Source organism: Zalophus californianus, chromosome 14 (genome assembly GCF_009762305.2).
Source record: "Zalophus californianus isolate mZalCal1 chromosome 14, mZalCal1.pri.v2, whole genome shotgun sequence".
Taxonomy (NCBI): Eukaryota; Metazoa; Chordata; class Mammalia; order Carnivora; family Otariidae; genus Zalophus; species Zalophus californianus.
In genome coordinates, this window is record NC_045608.1 from 41110783 (window position 1) to 41125502 (window position 14720).

Consider the following 14720-nt stretch of genomic DNA (forward strand, 5'->3'; position numbering starts at 1 on the left):
CCCTCTTTAGCTGTGGGGATCATAGGGGGGCCTTGACCTCCAAGCACATCTGGTTTTTTATAAGCAAAAAAAGAAACCCAAGTGTGTAGCTTGCATAGTGAGGGGTAACAATTAATTAATGGTTGAGATTGATTTATACAAGCTTGCTTTCTACAGCCATTTAAAAAAAGTCAATTACCTTTCTGCAGTTTGTTTTTAGCAACACCTCTCAATCTAGAAGGCACCAGACTTCAGTAACTTGAAGTGGTTTTACATCTTTATTGACACTCCCTGTCTTTGCACTTCACATGTACACGTCATTCAAGGAGCCCCACAGGCCGCACAGTCTCCCGGCCCGCCTGTACCGCTGGGCCAGGGCCCGGAGCACGAGGCAGAGCCAGCCCAGGCCAGCCTGCACCTTGCCCCCAGGTCTCTGTGGTGGCACGTGCGGCTTCAGCCCTTGAGTTTTTAACCTTCTCCTGCAGGCGCTGTGAATAAAGAAAGACTGTGGCCACCGGCACCACCTGGCCTGCCCTCATCCCCTCCGCCTTGTACCCCAGCAGCTCTCCCTCCTCCAGCAGCAGGTCGTGCTCCGCAGTGGGCACCCAATCGGCCCCATGCAGGCCCCTGGAGCAGAGCTCCTGCCGATGCGGCACCAGCACCGGAGGCCGCAGGGGAGGGAGGATGCTGCTCCTCAGGTAGCTGGGCGCAGCGACAGCAGGCCGTGGCCCTGTCAGGCACGTGTCCTCGCCACCTGCTGGGGAACACTCAGGTGTGTGGCCTCAGCAGCCACGGCAGGCCTGAATCTCAGGGGAGGGGTTGGGATGTTCACAGAAAACTAGATCAGTGCTCCAGTTACATACATCAGAAACTGCATATATTAAAGCTTCCCAGTTCTTACGACTATCTTTCCCAGTACCTTTCCCCAGCCACCCTAGAGGTGAGAAAGGAAAGGATATAAGAAAACCCCACTAAATGTGGAGTACATTTCATCAAAGTCCGTGTGAGCCAACCGGCCCCCAGTCACCACGATGTTGACACCATCTCCTGCCTTCAAGTGCACGACGAGGTGGAACGCCCCCGGGCCCCCACAAGTGTGCAGAGCCCCCTGGGGCCGGTGGTACTCCAGGAACTCCCTCTTGTAGCCGGCCGTATGCAGCTGGGCCACACTGGCATTGGAGACCGACAGGACAGCTTCCACGTACGTGTCCCTCTCAGGAGTGAGGGTGGCCGTGATCAGGTAGCGCCCATCATACGGAGCCGTGAAGATGCCTGGGAGGAGGAAGGCAGACACTCGTGTCCCGGGACACCATCCCAGCACCTTTGGGACAGGTTGTCCGTTAACCCAGATTTGGGAGACTAACGATCTGTTTTTCCAGGACTGTCCCAGGAGACAAACTGGGAGAGTTGGTCACCCGACCCATAGAAGGCAGGCTGATCTGAAGGGAGGTAGCCCCTTTCTGTACTTGAACCTGCCCTATGCCCACCCAGTGACAGACCCCCTTAGCTGGTACTGCCCTTTGCAACAAACCCAATCCTCACGGTGAGACCCTGTCTTCTGCTTGTAACCTCCAGAAGAGGACAAATACTGCCAAACCCCCAGCATGTGGTACGATCACCGTTAACTCACCTCCACCCAGAGCAGCCTTCAGGAGAACTTGCCCCCTGCGGTTGTGCAGGGAGAGAACTAGCCAGCCTTGCTGGAAGAGAGCTCAGTCCCTCTAACATTCCTGGCAGCATGGCATACCTGCCTTCACCGTGCTGTGTGTGCAGCACAGGCATCAAGACTCAGGGCCGGGGCCCAGCCCGGGGCCTGCTCCTACCTCCCCTAAGGTTTAGTGGGGTGGCACCAGCTGCCCAGATTCTGGTTGCCATTTGGGAGTTTTCTCCAGCATGGAAAGCACCCCAAGACCCACTGAGAATAAGCCTCACAATGTGTGTGCTGGGCACAGAATCTACGAAATGTATGAGTTGCTTCCTGAGGAGATGGGGCCAAAAAGAAGCCACAAAGCTTGTGGGAGAGACCACAGCCAGCCCTCATGCGGAAGAGCCAGGCTCCTTGTCTTGGACCAGTATACAGGTGGCATCCATTTATGGCCAGAAATAAGCTGGCATTCATTGAACCAATGACCCACAGGTTCTGGGCCTGGGGAAGCAGTGCTCGGAGGTAAGAGGCATGAGAAAGAAGAGATGGATTTGTAGATGGACCATTTGCAAAGCGACAACTGGCCCCAAAGACAGACGAGGTCGGAGACCCCACCAAACGCTTGCAGCAGCCACTTCCCCTGGGCTGTGGGGAGGGGGCTAGACATGGACGCTGACCACAGGCCAAGAGCCACAGAATGGAGGGCCCAGGAGCTGAGAAGGAATCTCGGGGGCTGGGTCTTCATCTGCCCTGAAAAATAGAAAATGCCAGGCCACCCTGCTCTCTTCCCCAGCTTGTAACGGTGAGTAATCTGAAGCTCCACAGTCTTCCTGAGGGGCACCTGGACCCTGAAAACAGACCTGGTCCCAGCATTCCAGGCCCATGGCCTCTTTCCTCGCTTAGAGACTGCCTGTGCTGAGTCCACATTCAGGGTCTCCCAGAATTTCCTTTACTGAGGACCTGCTCAATGAGAGAATACAGTTCTGGGCTGGGCATCCTGGAATGTGCCAGAAATGTGCCACCATCCCTGCTTGCAAAGACCACCTGACCTGTCAGGGTGGACAAGCTACCCCACCATCAAAGACAGCATGGAGTGAGGGCCCAGGAGGAGGCTGTATTTGTGTAGAAAAAAAGGTCTCTGAAAGCAAAGGCCCTTCTTGCACCCCGGCCTGCCTCTGTGCCTCAAGAGCAGGTTAAAAAGAATTATTCACAAAAAAGAGCAGGTTAAAACTGCAGAGTCCTGGGGCGCCTGGGTGGCTCAGTTGGTTAAAGGTCTGCCTTTGGCTCAGGTCATGATCTCGGGGTCCTGGGATCGAGCCTCATGTTGGGCTCCCTGTTCAGCAGGGAATCTGCTTCTCCCTCTGTGCCTCCCCTCATACTCGCTCGCTTGCTCAAAATCTTAAAAAAAAAAAAAAAGTCCTGCGCTTGACTTCAACGGGCCTGGAGGATACCTGAGTTCCGTTTTTTTTCAAGTTCTGCAGGTAATTTTTATGCTCACTAAAACTTAAGAACCACTGTAGGATTTATTAGACGGCCACGCAGGGCAGACATGAGGGTGAGGGCTAAAAACTCTGCTGAGAAGGAATCCCGTTTCATCTGCCTCCTCATAACCTCCCTCAACTCCCACTTGCCATCACACCCATGTAGCTCCTCGGCAAGGACCCGTGTGGGCACCTCAGCACGCTGGCGCTTGATGGGCCCAGAGACCGGCTTCTCAGAGTCTGTGGGCTACTCGGGAAAGGCCGCCCAGCTGCGTGGGCCCTCAGCACCTGCAGCGGGGCTCTGCCCTGACCTGCCCTGGGCCCACCTGGAGCTGTACTTCCCTCCATGCTGCCCATGGGCTTGGCGGGGAAGGGGGGCCCTGACCTGCCTCCCCTTCATATAGGGGACAAGATGCCCGTGTCTGGCCTCTCAGGAAGGCTCTGACTCCAATCTCTGGGGACAAAGATGGACAGAAGCCCAGGCTCAGGTGTGATGGAAAGGAGGAAGCCTACACCACAGGAACCTGAGGTGACCTTGGTCCTCACTCTTGTCAGGGGCTGGGGAACAACACACATGCCCCAGGCAGAACCCAGGCCCACAACTGAAGTGATTCTGTTCCAGAGCGGGAGACCCCACAAGCAGGGTCTGGCCCCTTCTGGAAGGAATGCTGTCCCCTTCCTTGGCTCTGTTCATCAACAAGCTTCTGAAGGAGACAGGGCAGGGGGTTGGTCTCCCGTCTGTCCTGTCTCGGTGTGAGGACAACAGGACACTGAAAAAGGCCTCTCGCTGGCATGGAGCGACAGTGGGGAGGGGCCAGGGCACAGTAACTGTGGCGGGCAGAGCTCCACGGCCTCCACAAACAAGTGGGACGGCGCTTCCCGTGGCAAGTGCCGAGGGCTGGTATGCTGATCTCATGACTAGAAAATGTCACTGCACACCCACCCACCCTGCAGCCTGTGAGCTGGAAACCTCCATCCAACCCCACAAAGCGGGGAAGAGTACCAGGGGCCAGGTGGTCCCCTCACACGCCCGCAGCTGCCCAGGCACCTCCTCCAGCGTGGCGCCCCCACCCCACCCACACGCCCTGGGGAAGCAGACGGGACGGGGCCCCACTGGCGTTGGGAGACAGTGCACAGTCTCCGAGCTTACCAGTGTTGGGGTTGTACACATCTCCATCGTTCACCAGCACTTTGTTAAAGAGGACGACGCCCCCATCGCTGGGGAAAGGCTTCTGAGTGAGACCCGCAGAGAAAGACACCAGAGAAGGCACTGGAACCCCTGGAGCCAAGAGGGCATGGAACATTCGCAGGGGTTAGAGGTCAGGGTCTGGAGCACTGAGGCCCGTGTGCCAGGACAGGCAGCCTCGCCCGTACTCTTCTGCCTTAAGGTGGTAAAGCACCGTGGGACGCGCAGGGGGACGGCACTGGCGGGGGGCGGACACGCGAGGCCGCATGCCCGTGTGACACCGTGGCCACCCTGAGCCCCCGACACCCACACACGCGCAGAGTGGGGAACTGGGAGGCTGGGTGCGGCACCAGGCAGAGACCCGGCCAGTGAGCCTCTCGGCCGACTCCATCGCTTGTTGATTTATGAGGGCAAGTCCTTGTCTCAGGCATGACTCTGACCCTCTCGAGGAGCAAATCTTGGGGGGGGGGGGGGCGTCAATCCAGTCAGCAGCGGTTTCCCCCTCAGTTGGTGGACCCCGGCTTCCACCCACACTAACAGCCCAGAGGGAGCAGGCAGGACACGCCGGGGAGGGGCAGAGGCGGCCTGGTCCCCCAGCACACGTACCTGGGGAGGTTACCGGAGGGGAGTTGGGGTATCCTGAAAAAAAAAATGGGGTCGAACGTCAAACAGGAGCCCCTCTTTTTCTCCCTGCTCCTCACGCTACTTCTTTAAATAGACAAAACAAGCACCCCCCCTTCCCCTGCCCCCAACAAGCTGCCTTCCCAGAAGGAGAGGCACAGTTGTGCCCCCACTGTGCCTGCTTCCTCCCTGGCCCACTTCTCCCGACCAGAGAAGAGCCCTGAGGGCAAGCTGGCTGGTGGAGGAAGAGAAAGAGGAGGCTGGACTGTGCTGCATGAATGCATGAATGGGTGGCGGGGGTGGAAGCGCTGATGGACAAAGGGCCAAACGGCAGGAGATGCGGTATAGACAGCCGTAATGCATGGCGTGACCAGGAGAGGAAGTGTCCTTTCTGGAGAGGCACAGTCGCCTGGGGGAGAGCTGTGATGGCTGCAGCTTGGGGTGGCTGAGCAGGAACCAAGCACCCGTGCCTCCTTGTGTTCCCGGCACGGACCCCGCCTGCCTGGCAGCCATGGCACTTCAGGGCCCCCGGGTGCGCCAGCCCCTCCCAGCTGGGGTCAGCCTGCTCCGGTGTGCACTGTCCTACGCAGCACCATCCGCTTACCTGTCCTCGCCCCGAGCCTCCGTTCCCTCATGTGTTAAACGGGACTACCCTGGACTGCACAGTGCCGTCAGGACAGCTACAGCAGCCCCAGCACCTGATTCAGTCCCTGGCACGCAGCAGGGGTCACACACCTGCTCGCTCCCTTTTTCTTCTCCCTCCTGCCTTGCCCTGCACAGCTCGCAAGTAGTCCTTCCTGGCCAAGCACTGAACGGGGGTTTTCTCCATCACCCTCAGAGCTGCCCCCAAAGCTCCCACTATTACCCCCACTTTGCCTGTGAAGGAGCTGAGCCTTCCAGGGGTTATGAAGCCGTCCCAGGCCCCAAAGCCTGTGTTCACATGGCTGAGATTTGAGCCAGAACCTTCTGGCCCACCCACTCTGAGGGGCGGCATTCTCTGCTGTTGCGGAGGCTCCCAGTCCACACTGGTCTCCTAGGTACACTTTCCTACTGGAAGTGGGACGAGATGTTTACTGCACTAACCCTGGGGGTGCCCCAGCCTCTGGGGGTTCGATTAGCATGAACTCATCCCTCAGCACCTCTGAAGAGCTCTTTTTTGGAACTTGCACCTGGAAAGACCCTGCAGCAGACCCCCTAAGGCTCAGGCTGACCCTCCATATATTCTCACAATGCCCCCCCCCCCCGCCCCCACCGACTCAGATGTGCCCAGCCGCAAGGGCCTTACCTGGTGCTCCCGCGAAGCCTTCAGCGCTGGGGATGGGCCCCTGCCCCGTCTGGCCGTCCACTCCTTGGGGCAGGCCCCTCCCCGACACGCCCATCCTCCCCGGAGGCCCGGCCTCTCCAGTCTCCATAATGACCCCGGTGGAGCCAGGCAAGTAGGGCATCCCTGTCCAGCCCGGCCATGTTGGCGGGGGCAGCGGGTGTGGGGGTCTCTTGGGCAGGACAGGCCGCTGGCCTGTGTGTGGCCGTCTTCTGGGGTCCTCAGGTAGTGGGGGAGCGCTCGGTGTCGGCAGAGGGGTCGGCTCGGGATGAGAGGCCTCCGTGGGGGCCTCCTCCAGAGCCGGGTGGGAGGGCCTTCCAGGCACCTGCGGGGTCTTTCCTCGGGGCGGGGGCGGCGGCGCTTCTGAGGGCTCCTCGGCTGATCATTTGGAAAGTGGAGAGAAAAACGCAGGGTTAAGAACCTCAGACTCGACTGCTCAGCCCCAGGCCCCTCGGTGAGACCTGATGGGCTCGGCTCCCGGGGAAGGTATGTGCTTGTGCATCAGCAGCGTCCTGGGCACGGGCCCCGGCGAGCCCAGCGCAGCCACTAGAGCGTGGGCACAGCATGCCTCACAGCTTCAGGAGGTGGGCCACGGGGTAGGCTGCCCTCAGGTCACCCAGGAGCTGGTGAGGTCACTGGGGACCCCTGCACAGCAGCCAGGGGGAGGTGGGAGGATTTTCAGCCTTTCTACACAATGGCTGCCTCCCCAGAACAGCACCATTCTTGGCCTCAGCACTAAAACTTCGGATTTCACCACATGATGATACCACAGGTCTATCAGGAATTACTGAACAGGACCTGCTGCCCCCAGCCACCTTATGTTCTCTCAAACCGGCAAGTCTGAGGGTCACTGGATGGTTCCGCAAGCCGAAGCCCTGCCGAACGCAGATGCCGCAGTGACCCCAGCAGGCGTCAGGGAGCTTAAGGCCCCTCTGCAGCAGGCACAGGCCCCAAAGGAGCAGAAACACCCCACGCCTCTTGCCACAGCCTTAAGCTCACCAGCTAAGGGGAAGTCCACGGGAAGAAACTTCTGATTCACATTTCCCTGCCCTTAGGGGATGGCGCTGTGACACACCAGGAAGCAGCGAGCCCTTCCTTCTATGAATACATTCCTGGAACAAGGCAGGCTTCCAGGAAGGCTTCCAAGGGTCCACAAGGCATCTAAAAATAACCAGGAATGGCAGATACCAGCCTCCAACCCCACCCACCTCTGCAGTCTGTATGGTACCTGCAGTGCCCAAGTCCCGAAGCTATACAGTGATGTCCCGGCAAAATCAGTGATTGCATTTTGACCCCCTGTCTCGTTTTCAAACTCACTAAGGTAACTATGGCGATCAAACATGTGCTCCCCTTCCACCAAAGAGCCACGTAGCTCACCCACCTCCAGCCCCAAAGGGACCGACCAGTGCTCCATGAGAGAATTAAGCCCTATGGAGAATGATTCACCACTTTCTCAGTCATCCCAAGGATAATACAGAACTAATACTTAGATACAGAGAAGAGAATTCTCATCATTCAATGGAACAGCAATCAGGCCTCAATTCTCTTTCAGAATCCTGATTGAGAAGGGTTGGGTTAGACAAACTGAGGCAGAGGGACTGCAGACATGGGGACATCAGCCACAATGGAGGACAGGAGTGAGAGAACAGTCTGGAAACACAAAGTCTGCCCACTGAATTAGGAAGCTCCCAACCCCCTTTCCTACTTAGCTCCCAGGACACTTATTATAGCTTAGGTTGGAGAAAGGGAGAATCTTCAAACTGTCCCCATAATGAAGCCCGCCAGCATGAAATCTTGCCCAATGCCTCACCTTTACACATGAACCATGGTCAAGATCACATGTCTGCAAGGAAAGCCTCCAATAAGAAAGAAGGCTCTTTTAAGGGTTTTACATGTTTGTTCTCTTACATTGTGTGTTTCTTCAGAGTTCTTTTCATTCGTTAGATGACTTGTTTTAGTCTTTCAATTTGTTTATAGTGTTCCTGTCATGCTGGATAATGAGCCTTTGAGGACACATTTTAATAATCTTTTATCCTCAGCATTTGGCACAGGGCCTGGCACCTGACATTGAGACATTTAAGTGTTTGGTGAATGAATGAAGGCTAGAAGGTACTATGGGACACACTCTAATTCCTGCCAGCCATTGCATTAGGTACCTGAATTTTGCCCAAAAGTCATTGTCACCAAGGGCAATTCTGGTCCTCAGAGACAGTGACAGCTCTTTTATATCCATCACTCCAACACCCAGGCTTGCCATACTGCACAGAAGGCAAAGAATGCACAAGTATACCCCTTGGAACAAATATCCTCCACTAATTTCCTTGGGGGAGCACACCCAGGCCTGCTGTGGGCAACTGACTGCTCCGAGGCATCTCAGCCAGGACAGTAAGGAGAAAGCTGCCCTGGGTCCAGTCATTTCCCCAACAACACCCCCCACCCCCGTGCCCTGGCTCATGCCGGCTCTCCAGCATCACGGTTATCACGTGTTTCCAATGCATATACATTTATTACAAAGTTGTAACAAAGACTGGACAGCATTTTGCTCATTCTGGAGAGATCACTCCTGGCAGTGGATGTCTTTCTGAGCTCAACATGTGTTTCTAATTCAGAGTGACCACTTGAACTGAGTTGTCCTGAAGAGCCCGGTGTTGCTGCCCCGGGCATCTAACCCAACTGTGGCGTAGGAAGGGCCGCTGCAGGCCCCATGTGCGCCGCCACGGGCCAGGGAACCGCCCCAGGCTCCAGTCCTGATCTGCCCTCGTGACCCCAGGTCAACCCCAGCCGGCTGGCAGCACCCCACCTTCTGTGGACGGGCCTGGTACCCGACTACCAAAGGCCACTCCCGCTCCTCTAGAATTCTGACTTCATGAAAGAGAAGTCCTATGGAAGCAAATCCCTAGGAACCCGTGAGCTGATGTGCTAAGAACCGGTGTCCTGCAGCCGCTTTGCGCCCCGGCTGGGAGGACAGGAGTCCAGGCTGTGTCTGCGTCCTGCGGCCACCAGAGAACCCCGAAGGGAGGCCGGCTGCATGGTGGGGGGAGACTGCAGGAAGGAGGGCCCTTAGGTGGTGTCTGTTACAGAAGCAGAGGCCGTGGGGGATGGACGCTGGCCTCCGGTGCCAGAGTCGGGGCCCCGGCTGCGGGAAGGCCATGGACCCCTCCTGCCTCATCTGCCCAGTCTGTTAGCGGGCCAGCCCTGCGGCCCCCTCCTGCCAACCAGACCAAACCAGGTGCCCATGGGAGCGGGGCACTGTGCAGGGCGCCCAGCAGAGGGGGCAGCAGGCCTGCCGGGAAGCCCGCAACCCCGCAAGCACCTTACAGCTGGCCATCGGGCCTCCAAACGCCCACAGGACGCCCACCAAGTCTTCGCCGCTAACCGCCACCGTGGGCCGCAGGAAGGGGCTGCTCAGGCTCCCTGCAGCAGCTCAGCTGGCGGACGAGGTCCAAAGGGACCCCCCCACAGTGGAGCACCGCAGGCCTGCTGGAGGCTGCCGGGGCGGCGAGACCCCCACAGAACACCTGACCTGGTCTCCTGCGGACACTGGAAGGGAGACCAGGTCTCCTGGGCAATGGTTCTACTCTGAGCTCACGGTGACCTAGATGCGGCTGGCGGCTCTGGCTGGAAGGACGAGAAGCCCTCAGTGCCGCCCAGGAGTGCAGTGTCGCCTCCTGCAGAGGGCGACACAGTGAGTCCCGACGCGACCACACGGGAAGCCCTGGAATCGGGCTCCAGGGCGAAAACGGGTCCACATGTCCGACCAGCACAACCTAGAGAACAACTGAGAGGCACACACAGCCATACTCGCGGTGGCAGCACATTTGAAATGGGAAGGAATTTGCAATCACAGAATCCCGGGGTTGGGGGGGAGTCTTACCTAGCTGAGCCTCAACATCACCTGGGAATTTTTTTTTTTCTTTTTTGGTAGAACTTCACAAGCTGCTTCTAAAATCCCTATGGAAATGCACAGGATCTACACTCCCTGGTCTTAAGACTTACTATAAAGCTGCAGAAATCAAGATGTAAATAAAGCATGTCCTATCAACAACTACAGGAGTCTGCAAGTGGACTGGTTCACACCAAGTCCCCTTTTATTGCCCGCCCAGTGTCAAAGTCGGCCTTTTCATTCTCTCTCCTCTCCCTTCCTCCCTGTTTCTCCCCTTCCTTTGGGCACAGTTCACCCTGGGTGGTGATATCCTGCTGCCTTTGAAGTAGCCTTCCTTCTGCTTCTGGGACCAGAGCTAGGGGTTTTTGTTTTAATTACAAATTTGATTACAAATTCCTAGGTCTCATTTCATCCCTATTGAGCAGGAATCTCCTGATGGAGCCCAGGAGTTCTTACTTTTCTAAAGCTCCCTGAGGATTCTTGCATGCAGCTATGGGGGAGAGCTCAGGCCTGAGAACACCACACAGCAGCTACTTACGTCCACCAAAGGGCATTACCAGCACCGGGCGCCCACAGGGCAAAAGGGTGCGTATTGCTGGAGTCAGGCTGGTCCGAGTGTATGCAGTCTGTTTTAGCCTTTATATATTTATAAAACGCTGACTTGGTCCATCATGCTATCTTGGACCTAAACTGGCTCCTGATTCAGCCAATTTCACATTGAGGGCCCAGGCCAGCATTGTGACATCAGGCCACTCTTTCCCTGGCCAGGTTTTATGGTTAAATCTTTGGAAAATCCATGCTTTTTCATTCTTGTGGCACAGACTGCATTAAGCCACTTGATAACGATGGGATTCCTAAATCTCTAACACTCCCAAATTCAAGTGCTAGGAGAAACAGCCCTCTGACGTGAGCAGAAGAAACAGATGGGGGGATTCGAAAAAGGAAGTGATGCTGCTGTCACCAGGGTCGGTTGAAACAACATCCTGGTATCTAGGTGGGCATGTCTCTTCTTGGAACTGTGACGTAGGGTAAGAGAGCTTCCCTGCTGCACAGAAGTCTTCCTCCGCCTGCCATCCCCACCCAGCGGGAGCCCCAGGTTTCTCAATCCCAGGAACTCCCCTCTCTCCCACCGTAAGAGGCACAGCCAAAACACCGGCGTCCAACCAGGCCTCAGCGTCTAGGTCACACCGGGAGGCTGGGATGCCCCGGCTGTCAAAGGGGGCAGCCAGCCATGGCCTCGCTGACAATGCTTGAGTTACAGGCCAGGGCAGTCCTTGGGACCCAGGCAGGAAAAGATGCCTTTTACCCACACCACAGAGCAACTCCTGCCCCACAAGATGCTGACCAAGTGAAAGGCAGAGGGTCCCAGCCAGAAGCGCAGGGCCCCACGCGTCTCCAACAGTGTGAGTGAGCGTGTGCGGGCAGCGGGCCAAACCCCTCCGGCCAAATCGGACAGAAGGACAAAGGACTTAGCAGCCTAACTTAGTCCCAAGTTCTGAGCCTCTCATCAACAGAAGTATTTGAACGTGAATCTTGAACGCTAGGGAGGGGAGATTTCTGGGCTTTTTACACTTCCCACCTGACCCCCAATTTAAAAAAGAAAAAGAAAGGGAAAGAGAGAAGACCCCCACTGGGTTTCCGGAGCCTTCCACGGAGCAGCCAGGAGCCGGACATGCAGGGCTCTCGTCCCATGTCTGCTTTGTGGACAGGCTCTTCTGGCTCCCCTGAGGCTGGATGCCTGGGGGTTTGTAGGAAGAGAAAGGGAGAAAAGTTCAGCCAGGAGCAGAGTAAACATCTATTATAGGGGACAGAGGGTTAAAATAATAGGTAATACTGATTGAGTGATTACCAGGGACCAGGCACTGTTTAATACTCCACTCCTTATGAGTATTAATCCTCTTTAAACCAACTTTTTGAGGTAAGTGTCATTATTTCCAATTAGTAGATGCAGAAAGTGAGGTAACTAGGTAGATAAATGACTTGCCCAAAGCCCCAGAGAAAGCATGAAGATAGCTGGATTGCAAACCTGGGAAATAATAAACACTGGCTGGCTCAAAATCCTCTGATAGTTTCTCATCATACTTAAAACTCAAATCTTTTACCATAGCCTATAAAATCCTACATGATCTGGTTCCTACCCCCTCTCTGACCTTAGTGCTTAGGACTTACCCCCTTTGTTCATATACTTGATAAAACTAGCATTCTAAGTTTTTCAAACAGGGCAAACCCATTACTGCCCCAGGGCCTTTGCACGTGCTGTTCTGTCTGCGGGGGACACTTCCCACAGATCCCTGCAGGGCTCCGCAAAGATGTCCTCTCCACTGAGCAACCCTCCCTGCCCACTCACCTAAAACATATTGCTGTCTCCTCTTCTCCATGAATTTACTCTGTTGTTTTTCCTTGCAGACTGATCACTGGCTGAAATCAGATCATTGTTTGCTTGGCTGTGCATTGTCTGTCTTCCCTACGAGAGTGTAACATTCGTGAGGACAGGCACTGCAGCGCCAGGACGCGGCTAAGATTGTGTCAGTTGAATAAATGAATATGGGAATGACTGGGTGGGATGGAGGGGGCCAGGAGAGAGGCATCACACCCACTTTACTGAGCTTAAGGTGAGATACTGGTTCTTCACTTTTTGGAAGTTAGGCACCTCTTCTGCCTCCTAGATGAAAGCCATGGACCTTTGGTCCAAAAAAACCAGCCAACATTTGCAAATAATTTCAAGAGTCCCTTTTAAACCCCAGGGAAGAACATCTGCACTAATGGGAGGGAGACAAAATAGACTTGGAGCTATATGATGCCCCTAGCCCCCACACTGCCTGCCTTCTGGAAAATTCAGGCCCCCTTAGGGATGCTTCTGAAGAAAAGAACGGCATGGGAGAACAGGGCAGTGCCCTGGGTGGAAAGGCCGGACTTTGCCTCCGCAGGCAGTCCAGCCACCTGGTTACTGGTCCAAACCTACATCAGGCACCCTCATCCCTGGGCCTTTGCTCCCTGAGGGAGACATGATGACTACCATTAAGGTTCCTTCCCTCCCAACGCATACAAACCACGTCCCCCTTCAGGAGCTGACTTGCTTTGACTAACAGAATGTGGCAGACAGGCTGCCATGCCCGGAAGGGGCCCGGCAGCTTCCACTTTCCTTTAGGAGCCAGTCACCATGTAGTGAGTCTGACTTCCCCTGAGACCGCCATGCTGTGAGGCAGCCCAAGTTAGCCACATGGAGAGAGAGACAGAGAATGGCGACAGGGCGGACCCCCGACCTCCCAGCGCAGCCAGGCCAGCTGCCAGCTGATTACAGCTGAGTGACTGACCCAGGCTGATGCCAAATGGAGAACCACCCCCGAGCCAAGCCAAGGCAAGCCCCCCTCGAGTTCCTGATGCCCAGAATAATGGAAAACAATGCATCTTTGTTGCTTTAAGCCCCCAAGATTTGGGGTAGGTTGTTACACAGCAATAACTAACTGACCCATTCATAGCAACTCCTCAGCAGGTATGCCTTCCCCTCCTCCTTTTCTGGACCCTACCCATCCCTTCGTTATCAGTTCCAGTAACACCCCCTGCCAGCAGCTTCTCTTATCACTCCACCTCACTCTTCACCCCTCCAACCTCTAAGCTCTCAACCTACTCAACCCTGAAGGCTTGACTCAGGGGCTCTCTCCTCTGAGGAGCCCCCCCGACTTCCACAGTGGCCACAGGTGCCTCTCCACACAGCCAGTGTGCCTATGCACACCCCGTTCCCATGACCATCCCTTGGTCAGCTTGCTGGCCCTCAGACTGTCACTGTCATGTGCGTCATCATCCACATATTCCACACACATAGCTCATTAACTACCCCATAATAGAGGCTCAGTGAGACTTTATGAACTGAAAGGATAAACCCTACACCACCGGCTGGGCCTTACCTGCTATCACATTCATTCTCTCTGCAGACCTATGTGGCTTTCCCACTCTGACTGAAAATGCCTTGAGGGTCAGGATCTTGCTACTCATTCTCTCCATGTCTCTCACAGAGCCCTGCACACAGCAGGTGTTCAATAAACGTTCTGTTGACTTTTAACTGGCCGACGTGTGACTTTCACTGTGACCTTAACTCCAGATTTGCCCCTGGACCTCTGCTACTCAGGCTCCAGACCTCCCGGACTGGGGTGCTATATACAAGACAAGGAGAGAGCCCTGCTTGTTAATTTTTGGTTCTTTTCAATCAGTGGAATTCTCGAGAGTCCACACATTCTACATTCACAGCAATGAATTCATTCCAGAAGGATAATCTTTTAGAAGCTACATTCTCTTTAAAGACGTCCACCTCTGACTCCTCCTTCAACAGACAAGTGTGAAGGAGTTAACACAGCTTCCCACACCGCCTGGGAGTTGCAAATCAACTGGAAATATCTGGTTTAATCTGTTATTATAAAGCACCGTCCAGACAGCCCTGTCACCCCAAGGACAATCGTTCTATGAACACACACAGTGTTGTGACCTTTACTCAACATTCCAGAGATAGAGGAGCTGTGTGGGCCTGGGAAGAGGGAAGGGTTATAAATAGCGTAGTGTCGTGGGCCCAGCACTGGGGTGGAGTCCAGCTTCCTGGTCCTAGCTGGCCT

The 14720-nt window shown here is 55.5% G+C and overlaps 1 protein-coding gene across 2 annotated transcripts in view; it reads right to left on the bottom strand.

The window, feature by feature from the left end:
• Nucleotides 1-249: 249 nt before the first annotated feature.
• Nucleotides 250-14720, bottom strand: part of EMILIN2 (elastin microfibril interfacer 2) — a 49682-nt gene continuing 35211 nt past the window's right edge. For both annotated transcript variants that reach the window (XM_027577323.2, XM_027577324.2), the window contains exons 5-8: nucleotides 6198-6611; nucleotides 4898-4930; nucleotides 4256-4384; nucleotides 250-1251 (exon numbers count right to left, since the gene is read on the bottom strand). In XM_027577323.2, the coding sequence (XP_027433124.2) occupies nucleotides 914-1251; nucleotides 4256-4384; nucleotides 4898-4930; nucleotides 6198-6611 (914 nt within the window). In that variant the 3' untranslated portion in view covers nucleotides 250-913. The remainder of the gene's footprint in view (nucleotides 1252-4255; nucleotides 4385-4897; nucleotides 4931-6197; nucleotides 6612-14720) is intronic.